The sequence below is a fragment of the Saccopteryx leptura genome, chromosome 2 (assembly GCF_036850995.1).
Source record: "Saccopteryx leptura isolate mSacLep1 chromosome 2, mSacLep1_pri_phased_curated, whole genome shotgun sequence".
In the NCBI taxonomy this organism is placed as follows: Eukaryota; Metazoa; Chordata; class Mammalia; order Chiroptera; family Emballonuridae; genus Saccopteryx; species Saccopteryx leptura.
The window spans coordinates 187173126-187194103 of record NC_089504.1 but is presented as its reverse complement, the minus strand read 5'-3'; the positions used below and the strand labels follow the sequence as shown (position 1 = coordinate 187194103).

General features: G+C 37.5%; 1 protein-coding gene and 1 non-coding gene across 2 annotated transcripts in view; both read left to right on the top strand.

Moving 5' to 3' along the window:
- Positions 1–20978, top strand: part of WIF1 (WNT inhibitory factor 1) — a 107359-nt gene that overhangs the window by 63919 nt on the left and 22462 nt on the right. The window contains exons 3-6 of the mRNA XM_066369842.1: positions 4272–4380; positions 15468–15608; positions 16570–16665; positions 18160–18255. Coding sequence (XP_066225939.1) covers positions 4272–4380; positions 15468–15608; positions 16570–16665; positions 18160–18255 — 442 coding nt within the window. The remainder of the gene's footprint in view (positions 1–4271; positions 4381–15467; positions 15609–16569; positions 16666–18159; positions 18256–20978) is intronic.
- LOC136396217 (U1 spliceosomal RNA) lies at positions 11951–12114 on the top strand. Its single transcript, XR_010749612.1, has one exon. It is a non-coding gene; the product is annotated as a U1 spliceosomal RNA (small nuclear RNA).

The following is a 20978-nucleotide window of genomic DNA, read 5'->3' as shown; positions in this document are numbered from 1 at the left end:
AAACCAGTTTGTGGCCTGTGAGACAGTCTGGGAACTGCAGGAAAAAAAAAACACGATGTTTACTGATTTTCAAAGAGCTCAGAGGGACACCCTAAAACCTCTGTAGTGTGAAATTTGTTATTGATAAGATCAGAATGTTGGCTGTCTGGAGAAGTTCACTAAGCCTACCTGAAGGCATCACATTGAGCAGTCATGCCAGCACTAATTACAAACTTTGATACTGAGCATAGTGAACTCTGTGGAAGCTGTAACAGGAGACCCAAATGTTCTATGGCAGCAATTTTCAGCCCATGTGCCACAGCACACTGGTGTGCCACAAGAATCTTTAAAACAGGCAGTATCTGAATACTAGTCAGGGGTACTGACCTCTTTTTTCTTAGATTTTCAAGTAAAATATGACAATAGCCAACACAACAATAAGCCATCTAGTGTGAATGAAGCAAAATTATACTATTTTTTGTCAGATTGGCAAAAAATATTTTTTTAGTATGCTACAGATTTTTAGTAATTAGTTTATGTCTGCCATGAGATGGAAAAGGTTGAAAATTGTTGCTCTATAGAGTTATTTCTGGACTCTGAGTGAAATTCGTTCAGTTCCACATTCTTTGAACATCATCAAAGGTTCTTTGAATATACATTCAGAAGCTGCTTTAATAGTGAGTATGTGTGGTTTTGTTGAAGCACTCTCAAGGAGACATTTAAGAGTTTTAAATGAAATTATTATATGAGCTCAGCCACTCCGAATTATTTTACCTATGATCAGAAAATTATACAAATATCATTGGGCACTTAGAACTGAAATGGTACATGATTAATGTTTGTTTTTAAATAAATGTATTTATTTCACTATAAAAAATATGGAATCACATGTAGAAAATTTGAAAAAGAGAAAGGGAAAAAACAATTATTGTTTTAATCTTTGTCTAATCTTTCATCCTTTTACTTATTATACATAAAATGATTTTTAAATTTACTGGGGTACTAATAAACAATGGAATACTACTCAGCCATAAGAAAAGATGAAATACTACCATTTGTGACAACAGGGATGGATCTTGAGAATGTCATGCTAAGCAAAATAAGTCAGATAGAAAAGGACAAGAACCATATGACTTCATTTATATGTGGGATATAAAACAGGAAGCAACAAATGAACAAACAAAACAAAACAAAAAACTCACAAATACAGACAACGGTATGAAGGTTACTGGGGGGAAGGGAGATGGAGGGAGGTTGAAGAGGGTAAAAAGGGTCAGATACGTGGTAATGAAAGGAGTCTGGACTTTGGGTGCTGAGCACACAATCCAATATACAGATGATGTATTATAGAATCGTACACTTGAAACATATAATATTATTGAGTGTCATCCCAATAAATTTGATTTTAATAACTTACTGAAATTTTATTAGTTTATGCTCAGTTCCTGAAATTAGCATTGCAGCAGACAGGCAGCCAAGATGGTGGAATACTGAAGGAGAAGCCAGTTTGTGCAGAGTTGGTGCAGAGAGAGGGAGATGGGGAACAGAGGTGAATAAGGCTGATGAGGTAAAAACCTTTGATTCTAGGAAACTCGGATAAGTCAGTGGCTTTGGGAGCCCTGAATGGAAAGGGAAGTGTTTTCCCACTGTGTGTATTTCTCGCCTGCCTAGTGTGAACTAGGATTAAAGGTAATGGCCCACTAAAAGAAAAAAAATTTTATTAGTTTATATAAATGTAATTTTAAATCTATTACTCATATAAACATAGATTTAATTTCTGTGATAAAGTCAAAAGATGTAATTATGGAACAATAAATAACTTATTTGAGGGTATTAGAAATAATATAGCCACTGAAATGTTTTATTTATAAGTGTTTGCATTTCATTCACAAAATGCTTTTTCAATCATTATATGTGCTGTTAATACAAATGTTTAGAATATGTCCTGGTACATGGTATATATTACATGGATGCTTGTTGTGTCATTGTCACTAGTTGTCATTACTGTACTTGGTAATATAAATAATCCAAAGTTATTAATTATAAGCACATCTACCACTCAATTTGTTCATATATGTTTTGGAACAAAATGTTAAATGATAAATATTATCAGTAAAGTGTAAAGGGAAGTATAGCTGGGAGAAGTCATTTAAAATACCAGGATTTATGAAAAACAACTTTTAATAGTGGTTCATTTTCCTTCAGGAACAGAAATAATGTTTTCTTTTTTAAAGGAATTTATTCCATATTGAATTACATTTCCTGACAACACTCTTTCAACAGATTTCTTACAATCTTCTGCCTTCCCTTAGATGGGGTAGGAATTGTCTGTCTAATGAATGATCCTTTATCCTCAGAGCTCTCCTAATGAATAAATTTTTGAAAATTCACAAAAATTTTACCCTCCTAGGGGACCCTTCAGAGTAGTCTTCTGGAACCACTGCTACAACTCAAAGAAGGGCTGCAGTGAGAATTTGGTCAGTGAATGTGTTCCTTTGGACCCGGTGAAACCAGGAAGTGTTTTTCACCTCACTGCAAGTGTAGACAACGCCCCTATAGCAACTGAGGTCATCATCCCTTTATATTATCATCCTCACCTGACCTGTGGTGGCGCAGTGGATTAAGCATCAACCTGGAACACTGAGGTCACTGGTTCAAAACCCTGGGCTTGCCTGGTCAAAGCATATATGGGAGTTGATGCTTCCTGCTCCTCCCCGCCCCCTCTTCCTCTCCCCTCTCTAAAATGAATAAATAAAATCTTAAAAAAATATTTTTTTTAAAAACTCATAAACTTATTTAAAAATATATCATCCTCATATGATTTTATAACTGAATACATTTGATACTGTCATTTTAAAGCAGAAAGTTGTGTGAATGTCTACAAATCTCTTAATATTGTCTATGTCGGAAAATAAATTTTATACTGCATATAAGAAAGACCATATTCTTTTTTTAAATTCCTCTAGCCCATATTTATATAATTACTTTCATTTATTAACCCATCCACATTCTAGTTATCTCTACAGATAACTACAGAATCGGTCAATTTGTATGACTCTCATTTTAGCATCTGCCCTATATATTGATTGTTCTGTATTCCAAATGAGACTATTTTGTTTCCATTCCAAACTCTTCTAGTAACCTAGTTGAGAATCAGTTAACAATAAAAAATATAGCTCTACAGTGAGATTAGGCATCACTACTTCCAATGTTTCATGGTTGTTCAATTAGCAGGAACCATTTTTTTCAACTAGACCTAGTGGGAAAATGAAAATGTTCACAATGTAATACTTTATAGCTTGTCATATTATGATGGTGAATTTTGCATTTTTAGGCTTTTCTCTCTGTAATTAAGTTGAGACCTTAAAAATAAACCTCTCGAAGGGAATGACACAGAAAAATGTTAACAGTGAGATCATTAAATTTTGAACTTTAGGCCCTGGCTGATTAGCTCAGTGGTAGAGCATTGGCCTGGTGTGTGGATGTCCTGGTTCAATTCCCAGGACACACAGGAGAAGTGACTAGCTGCTTCTCTACCCCTTCCCTTCCCCCTTCTCTCTCTTCTCCTCCTGCAGTCATGTCTTGATTGGTTCGAGCACATGGGCCCAGGTACTGAAGATGGCTCTGTGGAGCCTTCCCCTCAGGTGCTAAAAATAGCTTGGTTGCGAGCATGGCCCCAGATGGGCAAAGCATCACCCCAGACGGGGTTTGCCGGGTGGATCCTGGTCAGAGTGCATGTGGGAGTCTATCTCTCCATCTCCCCACCTTTCACTTGGAAAAGAAGAAAAAGAAAAAAAATTTTTGGACTTTAATATCATTTTTTGTCAATAGATTTCTGCTTTAATTATTTATTATTATTATTATTACAGCTTTCCAAATTCTGATCAAAAGACTCACTGAAGATTTGAAAATAATTAAAAAATTATTCAAGAGGTGAAGGTGGATTTTTTTAAGGGTTAATTGATTGTTTTGACACCATTTGTTTCCTCAAGGGCATTTGTTTTCAATCCTTTTAAGAGACAGCAACTAAATAATATTATTTAAATTAAAAGGGATATTTTTTATAAATGTTATTAATGTTTTTTGAAATATTACTTTTCTCCAAAGAGAGCTTAATTCTAGAGCTCTAAAGCCCAGGAGGCTGAATTATGCCTACACAAGATTTTATACGTTGTGTGCTCCAGAGTTCCTGTAGTGAAAAATGTCACTCTCCCATTGAAGGGATGATGAGTTGAGAGGTACCTTCTCACTCTCTGTGGTTTCCTTGGTACTGACAATGCCTTTTGTTGTAGGCAGAGTACTTCTATGAGTTCCTGTCCTTGCGCTCTCTGGATAAAGGCATCATGGCAGATCCAACCGTCAATGTTCCTCTGCTGGGAACAGTACCTCACAAGGCATCAGGTGGGTGGTCTTTGCCTCAGAGAAAGGTTTATCCTCAAAATGTAATGGTGGTGGGAATAATACTTAAGATCCAGATGTCACCCATTAGAGGGATTATGGAATATTTTTCTGAAGAGATCACTTGATTTTATGGCAGTCCAGTTGTTATATCTTTATATCTTTGGGGCAAAAAAATTAGGATGGGAATGAAGAAATGGCAGTTTTATAAATTGCTAAAAAACTCTAGGTAGCCCCAGTTCATATAATTCCAGATTTAAAAAAAGAAAGTCGCCAGGTGAACTATACCTGGCCATTGAATGTGGATTAATATAGTGCACGCAGTATGTGGCAAAGATGCAAACCAAGTGATTGGGGTCCAACAGGGTAAGTCAACAAGAACTTCACCAAAGTGAGCACTCTATAGTGCCCCCCCATCTTCATCTCTCTTTCTGTGGTTTTAGTTACCCTTGGACAAGGGTGATCCAAAAATGTTAAGGGGAACATTCCCAAAATATTTATAAATTTTAAATTGTGCACTGCTCTAAGTAGTGCGATGGAATCTCACGCTGCCCTCCTCTGTCCAGCCCCCGACGGGAATTGTCCCGTATCCATGCTGCAGGTACTGCCCAGCCGTGTCAGTTATCAGATGGTCTATCACAGGGTTTGTGCTCAAGTAACCCTTATTTTACTCCATTATGTCCCCAAAGCACAAGAGTAGTGACGTTGGCAATTCAAAGGGAAGTCATAAGTGCTTTCTTTAAGGAAAAAGATGAATATAGTACAGTAAGTTATTTTGACAGAAAGACTGCATTTACATAACTTTAAAAAAAATTTTATTATTATTAATTTTAATAGGGTGACATTGTTAAATCAGGGTACATATGTTCAGAGCATAACTTTTATCACAGTATTTATTATAAATTGTTCTGTTTTATTGTATTTGTTGTTGTTAATGTCTTACTGTAGCTAATTTATAACTTAAACTTTATCATAGCTATGCATGCATAGGAAAAAACAATATATATAGGGTTCAATACTGCCTGGTTTCAGGCATCCACTGAGGTCTTGGAACATATCCCTCACAGATGAGGAGGAGATACTATACTAAATAGGAATTTTCCATGTAAACAAGCGGAAGAAAGGGAGTTAGTCTTTCAGATCTAATCATTCTTCTTTGCTAAGAAAATAATAGTATGGATATTTATTTAGAGCTTTTAGTTTTCAAAGTTCCCGTTCATGCATTATCTAATTTGAGTTTTGGGAGGCAGTCAAGACCAGAATTACAGCTCCATTTTACAAATTAGAAAATTAAGGTTTATGAGGTTTAACTGAATTTATCTAAGTCATCTAAGCAGTGGAGTTGAGACTAGAACCCAGGCTTTATGACTTTAAAAAAACATAGATTATTTATGTTAACATGTTTAAATATTTCCAACTAGTCTTTTTTCTATGAACATATATTTTTTTATAATTGTGGAAAAAGTATATATTTGGTTTTGCATCATGACTTTTTTGCTTTTAACATTTTAACACAAGCATTTTCCTGTGTCATATATTTTTCCAAAACTTGTTTTTAATGCCCTTATAATATTCTATTTTATGAACATATGATAATTTATTTACTCATTCCTTTATTGTGTGTTAGATTGTTTTCAGGGTTTGAATCTAGAAATACCACAATACACATCCTTTTATGTAACAGATGGTCACTGGGCAAGAGTTCTGTTTATTTTATTCACCACAACTGTCAACACAGGGCCCAGAACAGAGCAGGCATTCAGAAAGCACTTGCTGATTATTAATGTGTGTATCAAAATCTTGGTGCTCATCTCCTTATTTTGGTCAAACAGATTTTTAGAAGTAGAATTATCGTGTCAAAGGATATGAACTTTTTAAAGGGTTCTTAGAACAAACTGTCAAAATGCAATTACTTTGCACAACTTGCACCGATTTGTACACTGGCTGTCAGTGTGGGAGAGTGCCTAGCTTACTGTATGTAACCTCATCAACATGAGTTATTAATCATGTCAACTATTTTGCTGACTTAAAAAGTGAAAAGTGGTTTCTCAGTGTTCTTTTAATTTGACTTTTTAAAACTCATAGTAAGGCAGAACATTTTTTATCTACTAAATAATGTAAAATATCTTTGCACCATGCTCATTTTTATTTTGAAATAATAGTGTTCTTACTGATTTGCAAGCTCCCTATATGCTAAGTATATTTATGCAGCTCTTTTTATTATTTTCTTTTTTACTGAATTTATTGGGGTGACATTGGTTAATAAAATAGTATAGGTTTCAGGTGTGCAGTTCTATAATGCATCATCTGTACGCTGTCTTATGTGTTCACCACCTCAAGTCAGGTCTCCTTCCATCACCATTGACACCTCCTTCACCCTCTCCTATCTCCCCCACACCTCCTTTACTCTGGTAACCACCATTCTGTTGTCTGAGTTTATGAGGTGTTCGGCTTTTTTTGGTTTTTGCTTAATCCCTTCATCTTTTTCACCCAGCCTCAAAACCCCCCTCATCTCTGACAGCTGTCAGTCTGTTCTTTATCTATGCGTCTGTTTCTATTTGGTTGGTTAGTTTATCTTGTTCATTAGATTTCACATATAAGTGAAATCATAGGGTACTCACTTCTTTGTTTCTTATTGGCTATTTCATTTAGCATAATGCTCTTCAGGTCCATCCATGTTGTTGCAATGGTAATATTTCCTTTTATACAGCTGAATAGTATTCCATTATGTAAACATACCACACTTTTTTTTTATCCACTCATCTACTGATGGACGCTTGTGCGTCCAAATCTTGTCTATTTTAGGTAAAGCTGAAATGAACATAGGGGTGCATATATTCTTTTGAATTAGTGCTTTCATTTTTTTTGAGGGAGATAGATTTGCAGGGGCTTTAAAAGTATACATGGTCAAACTTATCTTCTCTTTTGTGATTTTTTTAAAAATTACTTTTATGCTTGAAAATTAATTTCTATCCAAAAGATCAGTTAAGTGATAACTTACATATATGTAAAATAGTATGCGGTAAGGCTCTGACCTGAATTACTTTTCTGAATCATCAACTTTAACAATTTGAGAGGTTGAATTGATCCAAGATATGCTCTTTAGTTTATATTAACTTCTTTTGTACATAAGGGTTGTTTTAGAGTATACTGTTTGTTTTAACACTGTAATATTTGTAGTCATAATATTTTTTAAAAACAATTGCTAGCACAACCTCTTTTTTTAAAAGTGAGCCTTATTCTTCTAGAGGAATGTTAGAATAATTTTGTCAGATGTCAAATGAAGATCTCATAAGGAGTTCATTTAAATCTATGAAATAATCAGGAAATCGGACACCCTTAGAAAGCCCATTTTTAATTTTTCAGTTACTGCTACTTCCAGTGGCTCAGTATTGCCATATTCCAGCTTTATAAGAGTTGGAGACCAAATAAGCACAAAGTTTTCCTAATTTTCTAGCAGAAGTGTCAATGTGGATATAGATGGGAAGAATGAATTTGAGTTTCTCTTGGGTCATCCCAGTACTGTGGGTGTGACTAGCAGCCCTCCCCCCAAATATCTGCTTCCAATATAGGCAGAGTTGAGTTTCTAGGAAGCTCATGGGAATGACTGAGGCCTGGGCTGTGGAGATTCATTTGCTGTGATCTGTAGGCCCAAGAACATGGATATCCCATTCTAGAGATATGGATTACCCAATTCCCCTCAGATGGCATTGCTGGAGCTTTATTACATTACGGAGACAAGAAAGCCACTCTGGACACCAAGTGGTTGAATATGGCCATGTCACGTGTCATGCCCTATTCCTTTTTAGTAAGAGATCATTTTCTATAAAATTTTTCTTTGATCAAATATTTTGCTCTTATTTTTTTAAATAGAAGCTGTGTAGAATAAAACAAATACATAACATGTCTCCCAATTTCCATTTGCATTTTTGAATATTTTGCTTTGCTTTTTTTCTGATTAGTAAAGGAATATAAGCTTATTGAGCTCCTTAAAGTGCATAATTAAATAAATTAAATTTACACCTGCTTAACTTCCAATAAGTAGTGAGTTTTTGAATTTCACATTTAATGCTGTATCTTAAATCTTTCCAGCTTTATTCACTTTTTATGTGTAGTAAAAAAAAAGCTTACTGAAATTCTATTTCTTTGGATATTGAAACAATAAGAGTTTGAACATGTGATGTGAGAATATTTTAATGGCTTGTGCTTAGATACATCATGTTCTAATAATTTAGAATCTTTATAAGTAAAATTTAAAGGAAAAAAGTGGATGATGCTTTAGGCAAGGTGAGCTGAGAAAGAACAAGCTTTCTAGGATCAGGTGAGTTGTGCACATGTATGCACAGGTATGTGCATGCACATGCACACACATATACACTCTTTGCATGTACAACCCCTCCCCTACATACATTGATTTTGGAGACAGATGTAGGATTTGTTTGCAAAAAATGCAAGTGCAAGAAGTTTATGGGAATTTCAGCCATTGCGGGGCAGTTACTCATTAGCCTTATTAGTTCGGTCCCCACAGTGGGAGCAGTGAAGGTACCTTTAATTATTAAAAAGTAACCAAGTCAGTGTGTCTGTGCTCCTAAGCACTCAGGTAGTGTTCATTATTCTACTGCCCTAGTTTAGACCCCCAAGCTGCTAATCTGTTCTTTTATCCCACAGACTCCTTATATGCTGAAACATTGAAAAAGAAAACTCTTGATCTTTAACGGTTATGAAGTTCCTGCCTCCTGGCATCTGAAGAGAACAAAAACAGGAAATACAAACTGTAGGGTGGTTCCGTAAAATTAATGAGTTGGATAACAAAGAACATAAAGTTTCCATAAAGCCAAGGCTGTGCCTCTTTGAACACTCTGTCTCTGTCATACAATGAAACCAACAGAGCAGTGATGTTTCCCAATGAAGACTTTCAAGACTCCAATGTCTAGAAACTTTAAAATAGGTGCTAATGCTGGAAGGACCATCTTCTTGGTGACCCAGTCCTTAGCAAATTGTAAAGGCCAGAGTAAATGTTCAGTGTTTGCTGAGAGAATGAATAGCTGTCAGCACAGATCAGGGCACTGAGGACTGTCCGTGTGAGATGATTATAATCATGCGCAGTGTGTAATCACATGGTGTTGAGATTGAGCTTTCTCCCACCTTTCTCACCTTTTCCATTGTGAGGACGCTGGCTTGGGTGACCAGAGACCAGAGCTATGTGAGCACCATGCACATCTCAGTGTGGAAGAGGTATCTAATCAGAATGTGTGTGTTGTTTACTTCTATATGAGTTTGTTTATATGCAGTCAATTCAATTGCACATTGTTGTGTACTTGAATGCCATGTGAGTCATGTTCAATCTGCTTTAGTTTTTCTGAGTTGTTTTAATTTATCTCGGTTTCGATTATACAACCTAGATTGCACTGTATTTTATAGCAGCTGACCTAATTTCATCTAGCTTTTTGTAAAAGTGGCTGTCCACTCATGTGCTTATTGTTGTAAAAGCATAACATAACTTTCACATTTCTATTATTCCTTAAAAGAAGAGAGACTATGCTTTTTCTGTGTTCAATGTCTCTTTTTCTTTGTTATATGGGTTTTTCTGAGTGCTCGTTAATTTTTTTTTTTTTACAGAGACAGAGAGAGTCAGAGAGAGGGATAGATAGGGACAGACAGACAGGAACAGAGAGGAGAAGCATCAATCATTAGTTTTTTGTTGCGACACCTTAGTTGTTCATTGATTGCTTTCTCATATGTGCCTTTACGGGGGGGGGGGGAGGCCTTCAGCAGACCAAGTAACCCCTTGCTCGAGCCAGCGACCTTGGGTCCAAGCTGGTGAGCTTTTGCTTAAACCAGATGAGCCCGCGCTCAAGCTGGCGACCTCAGGGTCTCGAACCTGGGTCCTCCGCATTCCAGTCCGATGCTTTATCCACTGAGCCACCGCCTGGTTAGGCCATGTTGTTAATATTTTATTTTCTGTATCTCCCACTGTCTATGGTGAATTTTGTCTCTTTCTGTGTACATGTGTAAGCGTGCATGTGTATATGTGCAAGTGTGCACCTGTGTATATAAGGGTCTATGGGTGTTTTCCCATAAGGTATATCTTTGTTGTCTGTCAGTGCCTAGGTTGTGACAGACATATACTAGATATACTAGATGCTGCAATTACAAAAACAAATAAGATACAGTTTTTTGCATTTGAAAATCTCATGTCTAGCAAAGGATGTAGAATCATAATTAAATCATGATATGATGTAATCATAGAGAGAGGTGTTTGTGCAATATATAAATGAAATGATGTAAGCAGGGGTTATGAGGAAAGGCTACACAGAAAGCAAGTACAGTTTAATTTGCATCTCATAAGGTGAAATGGAAGATGTTGGACAGAAAAGAGAAGAACACTTCACACAGCAAGATGAGTGTGCAGAGACAGGGTGTTTTGGACATGTGTCACATCTTTGGGAACTGAAAGGAATCTAATCTGGGTAGAGCACAGGGTTCACAAAAGTCAGTTACTGAAATGAAACTAACACATACACTACTCACAAAAATAACTCAAAATGGATTCAAGACTTAAATGTACAACTTCAGATCATGAAACTCCTAGAAGAAAACACAGAGTAAAGCTCTTTGACTTGGGTCTTGGTAGGGATTTTTTGGATATGACACCTAAAGCACAAGCAATAAAATAAAAAATATACAAGTGGCACTACATCAAATTAAAAAGCTTCTGCACAGCAAAAGAAACAATCAACAAAGGGAAAAGAAAACCTATGGAGTGGGGCCCTAGCCGGTTGGCTCAGTGGTAGAGTGTCGGCCTGGCGTGTGGAAGTCTCGGGTTCGATTCCCGGCCAGGGCACACAGGAGAGGCACCCATCTGCTTCTCCACCCTTCCCCCTCTCCTTCCTCTCTGTCTCTCTCTTCCCCTCCCACAGCCGAGGCTCCATTGGAGCAAAAGATGGCCCGGGCACTGTGGATGGCTCCTTGGCCTCTGCCCCAGGCGCTAGAGTGGCTCTGGTTGCGACAGAGCAATGCCCCGGATGGGCAGAGCATCGCCCCCTGGTGGGAGTGCTGGGTGGATCCCAGTCGGGCGCATGCGGGAGTCTGTCTGACTGCCTCCCAGTTTCCAGCTTCAGAGAAATGCAAAAAAAAAAAAAAAAAAAAAAAAAAGAAAAAGAAAAAGAAAACCTATGGAGTGGGGGAAAATAGTTGCAAACCAAATAGCTGATAAGGGGTTAATATCCAAAATATATAAAGAACTCATGCAGCTCAAAAGCAAAATGAAAATAACTTAAAAATGTCCAAAGACCAGAGTAGACAGTTCTCCAAAGAAGATATATGAAAAGCCAACAGGTACTGAAAAGATACTCAACATTGCTAGTCATTAGGTAAATGCAAATTAAAACCACAATGAGACATCACCTCACACCTGTTAGAATGACGCTCATCAAAAGACAAGAGGTAACAAATGATGACATGGATGTGAAGAAAAGGGCTCATTTCTGCACTGTTGGTGGGAATGTAAATAAGTACAGTTGCTATGCTACTATGGAAAACAGTGTGGAGTTTCTTCAAAAAATTAAAAAGAATACTTACCTGGCAGGGGAGATACCATGATCACGAAGGTGGTTTTCCCAGGGCGAGGCTTATCCATTGCACTCCGGATATGCTGACCCCTGCGATTTCCCCAAATGTGGGAAACTTGACTGCATAATTTGTGGTAGTGGGGGACTGCGTTCACGCTCTCCCCTACAAAAAAAATAAAAATTAAATTAAAAATAGAACTACCGTATGATCCAGCTATTTATTTGACTTCTAGGAATATATCCAAAGGAAATGAAAACACTAACTCAAAAAGATAGCTGCACCCACATAGTTATAGCAGCATTATTTACAATAGCCAAGCCATAGAAACAACCTAATTGTCCATCAATGAATGGGTATTTTTCTAGATTTTAAGTGATTAATATATTTTCACAAAATATCTTCAAAATCAATGACTGAAACATAAGCACCGGAGGTAGCAGGGGTTTTGATTTGTCTTCTTTACTAAAGTATCCCCAGAGTTTAGAACAGTGACTGGCACTTAGTAATCACTCAATAAATATTCATTGAATGGATGAGCCATTTAGATTTTTGACTCTTACTTGTAGTTAACCATTTAGAGGGGAAAATTCATCTTGAAAACCCTAAAGAAAGTTACTTATAGTGTGTTTTCCTTTTTGAAGTTTCTATTGGATTTTGCATTCTTGTTTTTTTCCCCTGGGGTTGATCAGAGCCATATATATTAATATATTTTAGAACCACAGGCCAGGGAACTCTGTGCATCTCCTGACTTTTACTGACTTAGAGGCCGTGTTAGCGTGCGCTCCAAAACCTCTACAAGTGCCCCCAGGTGACTGGAGTATGTGAACATGTAGTCACACCTTAACCAGATTTGTAAATGGTTTGATTTTAGTACATCTGAAAATATGGATGAACTATTAATCGTTCTTAACTGAATTTCCCATACATATAAGACAGTTTTTAATATGCAACATTTTGAAATTTGACAATGCTGATAAACAGGAAAGAATCATTTACTTACAAATGTCTCTTTTATACTAAGATTCTGAAAGCTAAAGTAAAACTTAAAGCCTTTTTTAAAAGAATTAGGTGGGCTGCAAAGTAGATCCTGAATAAGGTCCAAAAAAAAGATACACCTGGAACATAATAGTTTGGATGATGACATGTGACGAGGAAGATTCTAAACATTCTATTTTTCAGTATCTTTTCAGTTTTATCTTTTTATACTTCAGGGCAAATATTGGTCCACCCATCCATGCAAAAGATTCATGAGAACAGGCTTGACTTGGAGGAAACATTGATCTAAAGCTAGTCAGTCACTGGTAACGGAAGATTTGACTGGGTGGTGGGCACACAATACAATATGCAGATGATGTATCGTAGAATTATACACTTGAAACCTATGTAATTTTATTAGCCAATGTTACCCCGATAAATTTAACTAAAAATAAAGTAATAAGTAAACAAAAAAAATCATGAGAAGGATAAATTTTATAATTGAACAAAGTGAAAATTGTAAAAAGAGTTAACAATTGAAAGAGATTGTTTACTCCAGGGGTCCCCAAACTACAGCCCACAGGCCGCATGCGGCCCCCTGAGGCCAATGCGGCCCCCTGAGGCCATTTATCTGGCCCCGCTGCACTTCCCGAAGGGGCACCTCTTTCATTGGTGGTCAGTGAGAGGAGCATAGTTCCCATTGAAATACTGGTCACTTTGTTGATTTAAATTTACTTGTTCTTTATTTTAAATATTGTATTTGTTCCCGTTTTGTTTTTTTACTTTAAAATAAGATATGTGCAGTGTGCATAGGGATTTGTTCATAGTTTTTTTTATAGTTCGACCCTCCAACAGTCTGAGGGACAGTGAACTAGCCCCCTGTGTAAAAAGTTTGGGGACCGCCTGACCTGTGGTGGCGCAGTGGATAAAGTGTCAACCTGGAAACGCTGAGGGCGCCGGTTCAAAACCCTGGGCTTGCCTGGTCAAGGCACATATGGGAGTTGATGCTTTCTGCTCCTCCCCCCTTCTCTCTCTCTCTCTCCCCTCTCTATAATGAATAAATAAAATCTTTATAAAAAAAAAAAAAAAAAGTTTGGGGACCCCTGGTTTACTCCTTTGCTTCCTTCTGAAATGTAAATCCCTTCAATGGATTTCTGTGTTTTGTAAATCAGTATTTTCATATATAAGATTTCATTAAACCAAGGCTTTTATTGAAATGACAATTTTACTCTGGAACTTTAGACACAACTTTGGCTTTCTCTTTTTTTACTTCTGTTAAAATATCTGTATATCTTTTTCATCATTTAATTGATTATTTGCAATGCTAACATTTTAAGATTTAGGAGAACTGGAAATCCATGTTATTTTGAGACTGGCACAGTAATGAACACTGACAATGCCAAAACCTTGAGGGGAGTTGTTGGTCGCCAAAGCACATTAAAAAGATTGAATGACCAGTTTGTGTGCAATGCCTTACAGAAAAGAGCAGACCAATTGCCAGCTTGAGTTTTCTTATAATCCTAGGGGAAAGGTTTATGAAATCTCTCAAGGGAAAGGATTTTTCTTAGCTTGGTATAATCTTCCCAAACTAGGCAGTCACCGTTTTCTGCCATACAAAAAACAAAATGAAGCAAAATTTCACGTGTATACCTATTAACAATATTTCTTCTTATTTATTAGGAAGAACTAAACTCTAGTGGATCAACTACTATAAATCAGTTCCAGTAGATATATTATGATAATCAGTGACTTATGAGTATACCACAATCGGTGGCCTTCTCATCCTCTCTGTACAGCAACATCTCTGTTAGTTCCTAAGTCAACACATACACACCCTAAGTGATCACTGGACTCACAAAATAGAAGTGGTCTCCTCTTTAGTAATCTAAACCATTAGATATAAGGTTATCATGAGATTATTTCATCACACCACACACTCTTCTAGATCTGCAAGATATGGACATTTATTAATATTAACAAACAACTCGAGAAAATATTAACTTCATTAACTCAGTCCAGTGATCGGGGTTTCAGTTATAGAATGTTTCCAATGAAGCTATTTTGTACTTTTACACACATAAAGTAAAAATAAACTAAATGGGGTATTGCTCATAGGGCTTTATTTAATGGATTCTGAAATGTTGATTTTTTTTTTTTTTTAGCTGTTTTTTGGATTACATGGAAGCAGGTGAACATGCTCACAAAGTTTCTTCCCCTGATTAATTAATCTATGCTGCCTATTTATAACTTTAATTTTCAGAGAAAATCTTTTCAAAATAGTACAAGCCAGACTACAAACAATATATCCCCAATCTGGTGTTAGTAGGGAAATTCATTCTTTCTCCACCCAGCGTCAAATACAAGTTCTATAGAGAATTCCCAGGTGATCAAAATACACTCCCTACTCCAATGGAGGTACTAGAATGTCAAATAATGAAATGTGAACATTGTTGCTTTGTTCTTTGTTTCTTTTACCAAGATTTCTGTAAAACTGCAATGGACTGGACAAACTGTTTCTCAGTATGTTCTTTTTCTTTCTTTAGTTGTTCAGATTGGTTTCCCATGCCTGGGAAAACAAGATGGAGTGGCAGCGTTTGAAGTGAATGTGATTGTAATGAATTCTGAAGGCAACACCATCCTACAGATGCCTCAAAATGCTATTTTCTTTAAAACATGTCAACAAGGTAATCAGTGATGGTGATTCAAGAGAAAGCTCATAAGGCTTCCAGGTGTTATTTGGGTCAAAAATTATAGGTGAATAGGTAGATAGGTAGGTAGGTAGGTAGGTAGATATGTTTTGTATAATTATAATCACACCAATGGGTTGATAAACACAGAGGCCAGTAACAGTGCTAAGAAAGACTTTCTGTGCTTTGAGCCCACTCAAAATTTTAAGAATTCTAATACCTCCTTCAAAATGCACCGTTTCTACCTCTTGTTTTCTCCTCCTTTAACACGGTCTTTGAGGGTCACCAAGTCTATCTCTGCTATGGTCATATATTTTCCCCCTCTTCTTATTCTGGATCCTCATAGCAAGGTTATCAGTCATTAACAGTAACTGCCACCTGTCGAGGCAATACTCCCCACCCTCCTGCCCAAAGTTTGGTGCTGCTGACTTTCTTGGAGGATAGGGTACCAGTATTAAGATAGCAATCTCTGCTAGGCAAAAGAACCCCACCACCACACCCAGGATGCCCATTTAAGCATGGAGACCTGGCTCCTTTCCCATCCTGATAAAAGTTTTTCTAGCATAGAATTTAAGCTCTGGAAGCTTTCAGTGCTGTAAATATATATCAAGAGGTCTTTCCACCCTCTGAAAGTGAACCTTGAGGGCATAGACTATTTCAACATAAATTTAAGGAGGTAGAGTAGATTGATAGGTGGGGTGAAGGCAGAATAAGGCTTGCTTTGCCTTTCATGAGCCCCTTACCATTAGAAGTAAGATTGAGAAATGCAGCATCTCACTTAAAGAAGACATAGTGAAATACAAGTGGTGTGGAGAGAAAGTGGTAGAAGTATCGTTATTTAATAAGTTAGGATCATTAGCACACTGTGGGAAAAATGATCACTACCTCCTCATGCTTGCTGTAATTCACCCAGTATGATTTCAAAGGTGCCCATTTAATCTGTTTCTCTTTGGTGAAGCTGAATGCCCAGGAGGGTGCCGAAACAGAGGCTTTTGTAATGAAAGACGTGTCTGTGAGTGTCCTGATGGGTTCTACGGCCCTCACTGTGAGAAAGGTAAAGACAGCCTTCCTTGCTTGCTCCCTAATAAAATGAATGTCCCATGGGAGCCCACAAGTATTTTTAACACTTCCCCTGAAATTATTTTTTCTGGTCACATTATAAGGATTAGTAAAATCTTTAAAAAGCTACAGAAGAGCTACTGGAAAGTATTTCTTCTAGGATTGGTGTTCTGTTAAATCTAAATATGTGGTGACAGAGTTAGAGAACTTTGGCACAATGTTTACATCTTTTGTGGACACTCCTCACCCCCCAAAAAAATATTAACTGTTATATATACTATGTTTTGACATAATCTTATAACAGTTTTGAGGGATTTTTTTCCCTCTACTTAAATTGCTTTTTAAAAGCTAATTGGGTGCCCATCACACAATGTAATATGCAGATCGTATGTCATAGAGATGTACACCTGAAACCTGTATGATCCTGTTAATCAATGCAACCACATTAAATTTAACTTAAAGTAAATAAATGTTAGCATTGTGGCTGATTTGAAAGTTTCCTCTCCAATTAAAGGTGGCTTAATTCACAATTAAGTTTACACCTGAGTTGTGAAGTTGCTGTGAGGCAAAAAAAAAAAAAAAAAAAAAAAAAAAGGATGAATAAATATCATTTGTGTAGTAACTACATCCATTTAAATAAAATCACCAATAAGGAAGGTATATGAAAAAATATAGACACAAAGAAATGTGTATTAACCACAAGATACTTAAATATTAAATACTAAGAGCTTAAATAATCAAAATATTTTTCATCTTCAAAAAATAAGAAATTTTCTTATTTACATTTTTTTTTTTTTTTTTTTACAGAGACAGAGAGTCAGAGAGAGGGATAGACAGGGAGGGATAGACAGACAGGAACGGAGAGATGAGAAGCATCAATCATTAGTTTTTCGTTGCACGTTGTGACACCTTAATTGTTCATTGACTGCTTTCTCATATGTGCCTTGACCGCGGGCCTTCAGCAGACCGAGTAACCCCTTGCTTGAGCCAGCGACCTTGGGCTCAAGCTGGTGAGCTTTTGCTCAAACCAGATGAGCCCTCACTCAAGCTGGCGACCTTGGGGTCTCGAACCTGGGTCCTCCACATCCCAGTCCGACGCTCTATCCACTGCGCCACCGCCCAGTCAGGCTACATTTAGTTTTGAATTAGAAAATCAAGGAATAAGGGCAGGGAAATACATTTACCATCTAAGAACACATTTTAGTTGTAATTATGATTCTGGGCAAATTTTGATCAGCCATTCCAATGGAACAATTCCAAAATTCTTTTCCATGAAATTGGTTAATAAATAGTCTGATATGAAAAAAATAGTCTGATTTAGAGCACAAAAATAATTTTTAATATAGAGAACTTGTATCACTAAAGAGTGACCATTTTTCAGTCAATCACAAAGCTTGAAAATGTAGACCTGCTATATTATTGACATTTCTAACATGCTCCTAATCCAACACCCTATTAGGCCTTAATCAGAGTTCTTTCTACCTACTAGCCCTCTGCACACCACGATGTATGAATGGCGGACTCTGTGTTACTCCTGGTTTCTGCATCTGCCCACCTGGATTCTATGGCATCAATTGTGATAAAGGTAACAGTTGTTTTTAAAGAACAGAGTTCTTTTTAATTTTTAAATATTTGGTAAAAGACATGTATATCATCACTCTTCATAAAAGTACTGTAAACAGGGTGTATCACTTAGCTGGCTACTGTAATAACTTTAATCCCAACTTTTAGTGTAGTTTAACACAGTAGAAATTTATTCTCACTCACAGAATGCTCTTGTGCCAGAATATGGTCAGTGGCAGGGAAGCTTTTCTCTATGCAGTGACTCAGGACCCAGGCACCATCCATCTGTGGTCCTGCCTAGAGTTTTGGAACTCTTTGGATCCAGCCAATAAGCAGAGAAAGAGACATTGGAGTAGGCACTGTTCAAAAACAAAACACACACACACACAAACCTGCCTCAGAAGGGACCCACAAAACTTCCACAGGTAGAAATTAATCCCATGCCCTACCTGGATGCAGGCAGGAGAAATGTCATCCCTGTGTGGATGGCTATCTCCCACTGACAACTTTATGAGAGGAGAGCCTAGATTTTTGTGAACTGTCCCTGCCACATGGGTTTTGGTAGGGTCATAGTCAGTGTTACGGGTAAACTTCTAAGATGGAAATGAAACAACGTGATCCAGTTTCCTAGAAGTTCACTGACCCTCAATTCAATGCTCTGCTTATAGATCACATCCCTGAGAGGTCAGGTTCCTCCTACGTGTAATGCAGTATCACAGCCAGACTTCCTTCTTAGAAAGTGAATTCAAACTTGGTCTTAAACTATAATTGACTGATTCATACTCTTTATAAGATACATCTCTATTTTGCTCAGTTTCCATCTTTTCTGAAAAAAAAATTAAATAATATTCAGCAAGGTGTATGCATTTAATGATATTGTCCCTGTATCAAAAAGGTAATTCCATGGGTAGAGCTCAATTTTTATTTTTTTTTTTTTTGTATTTTTCTGAAGTTGGAAACGGGAAGGCAGACAGACTCCCCGCATGCGCCCGACTGGGATCCACCCAGCATGCCCACCAGGGGGCGATGCTCTGCCCATCTGGGGTGTTGCTCTGTTGTGACCAGAGCCATTCTAGCGCCTGAGGCAGAGGCCATGGAGCCATCCTCATTTCCCGGGCCATCTTTGCTCCAATGGAGCCTCGGCTGCGGGAGGGGAAGAGAGAGACAGAGAGGAAGTAGAGAGGGAAGGGCAGAGAAGCAAATGGGCGCTTTTCCTGTGTGCCCTAGCTGGGAATTGAACCTGGGACTTCTGCACGCCAGGCCGACGCTGTACCACTGAGCCAACTGGCCAGGGCCAGAGCTCAATTGTTTAAAATAAATATATGCTTGAAACAAAATTAGTGTTATTTTTGAGAAATGTCTCTTCAGTGATAATGCCATAGCACCAACTAAGATTGAAATGAGCAATTTTCAAAACAAACAAAAAAGAATGGAAAGAAAATCTAAAGGAAAGAACCCTTAGCATGAGTCTAAGTAATAAATAGTCTTGGTTGCCTTCTATTTTCTGATACATAGTACTGTCATACAATTACTGGTATATGATTTCATTCTCAACAACCTTTTAGATATGTAGTTTTGTCTAATGTATTCCCATATAAATGAGGTTTATAGAGCTTGAGTAGCTTGATCCAAATTCACATCTTCCACTGTATCCTGTTGGCACGTAGGCTACCTGTTTCAGGTCTCAGTTTCTGCATGTGTAGCTCTGGATCTGGACAAATAACTTCATCTCTCTGTGGGTCATGCTTTTTCCATTTCTAAACTGGAAATTAAGCCATTGACCCCAGGTCTCTTACCCCACAGCTAATTGAGATAATATGTGAGCATTGGATTTAAAACAGCTTTAAAAATTTGTATTCATAAAGATTAAGCCCTGATGACACTGATAATAATTAACAGCCAGTGAATAAATTTTTTGTGTGTGTGTGACAAAGACAGAGAGAGAGACAGATAGGGACAAACAGACAGGAAGGGAGAGAGGTGAGAAGCATCAATTCTTCATTGCAGCACCTTAGTTGTTCTTTGATTGAGTTCTCACATGTGCCTTGATGGGGGGAGAGGAGGTGAGGGAGGCCTACAGCAGTCCAAGTAACCCCTTGCCCAAGCCAGCGACCTTGGGGTTTTGAACCTGGGTCCTCTGCATCCCAGTTTGACACTCTATCCACTGCGCCAACGCTTGGTCAGGCGTGGATAAAATTCTTGATTGTGAATCGTTTTGGGGTTTTTTTACTTGTCTAAATTTAGCATTTAACATCTCTGTTATTTCAAAATCGGGCATTTATTGAAGCAGAATTAAACTCATGTTACATAGAAACTATTAGGAAATAAACAGATTTGAATGAAGAACTCGTATTGACAGGTTTAATGAGAACATTCTTGAGGCCTGCTTACATAGATATGGCTGTTATTGGTGTAATTTGCACAGTGGAGTGTCAATTGCATTGTTTTTCTTTCGTTATGGTTTCACAAAGGCTACATAATTGTTGTTGAAGGAAAATAAAATCTCTATCAGTATTCCCGTACATTTTACATTTGGTAATATTTTACCTTTTAGATGAATATTTTACCTTTTCCTCTTTGTTGGATTCCAATAATTTTTAAAATCCATTTAGAGGCCCTGGCCGGCTGGCTCAGTGGTAGAGCGTCGGCCTGGCGTGCAGAAGTCCCAGGTTCAATTCCCGGCCAGGGCACACAGGAGAAGCGCCCATCTGCTTCTCCACCCCTCCCCCTCTCCTTCCTCTCTGT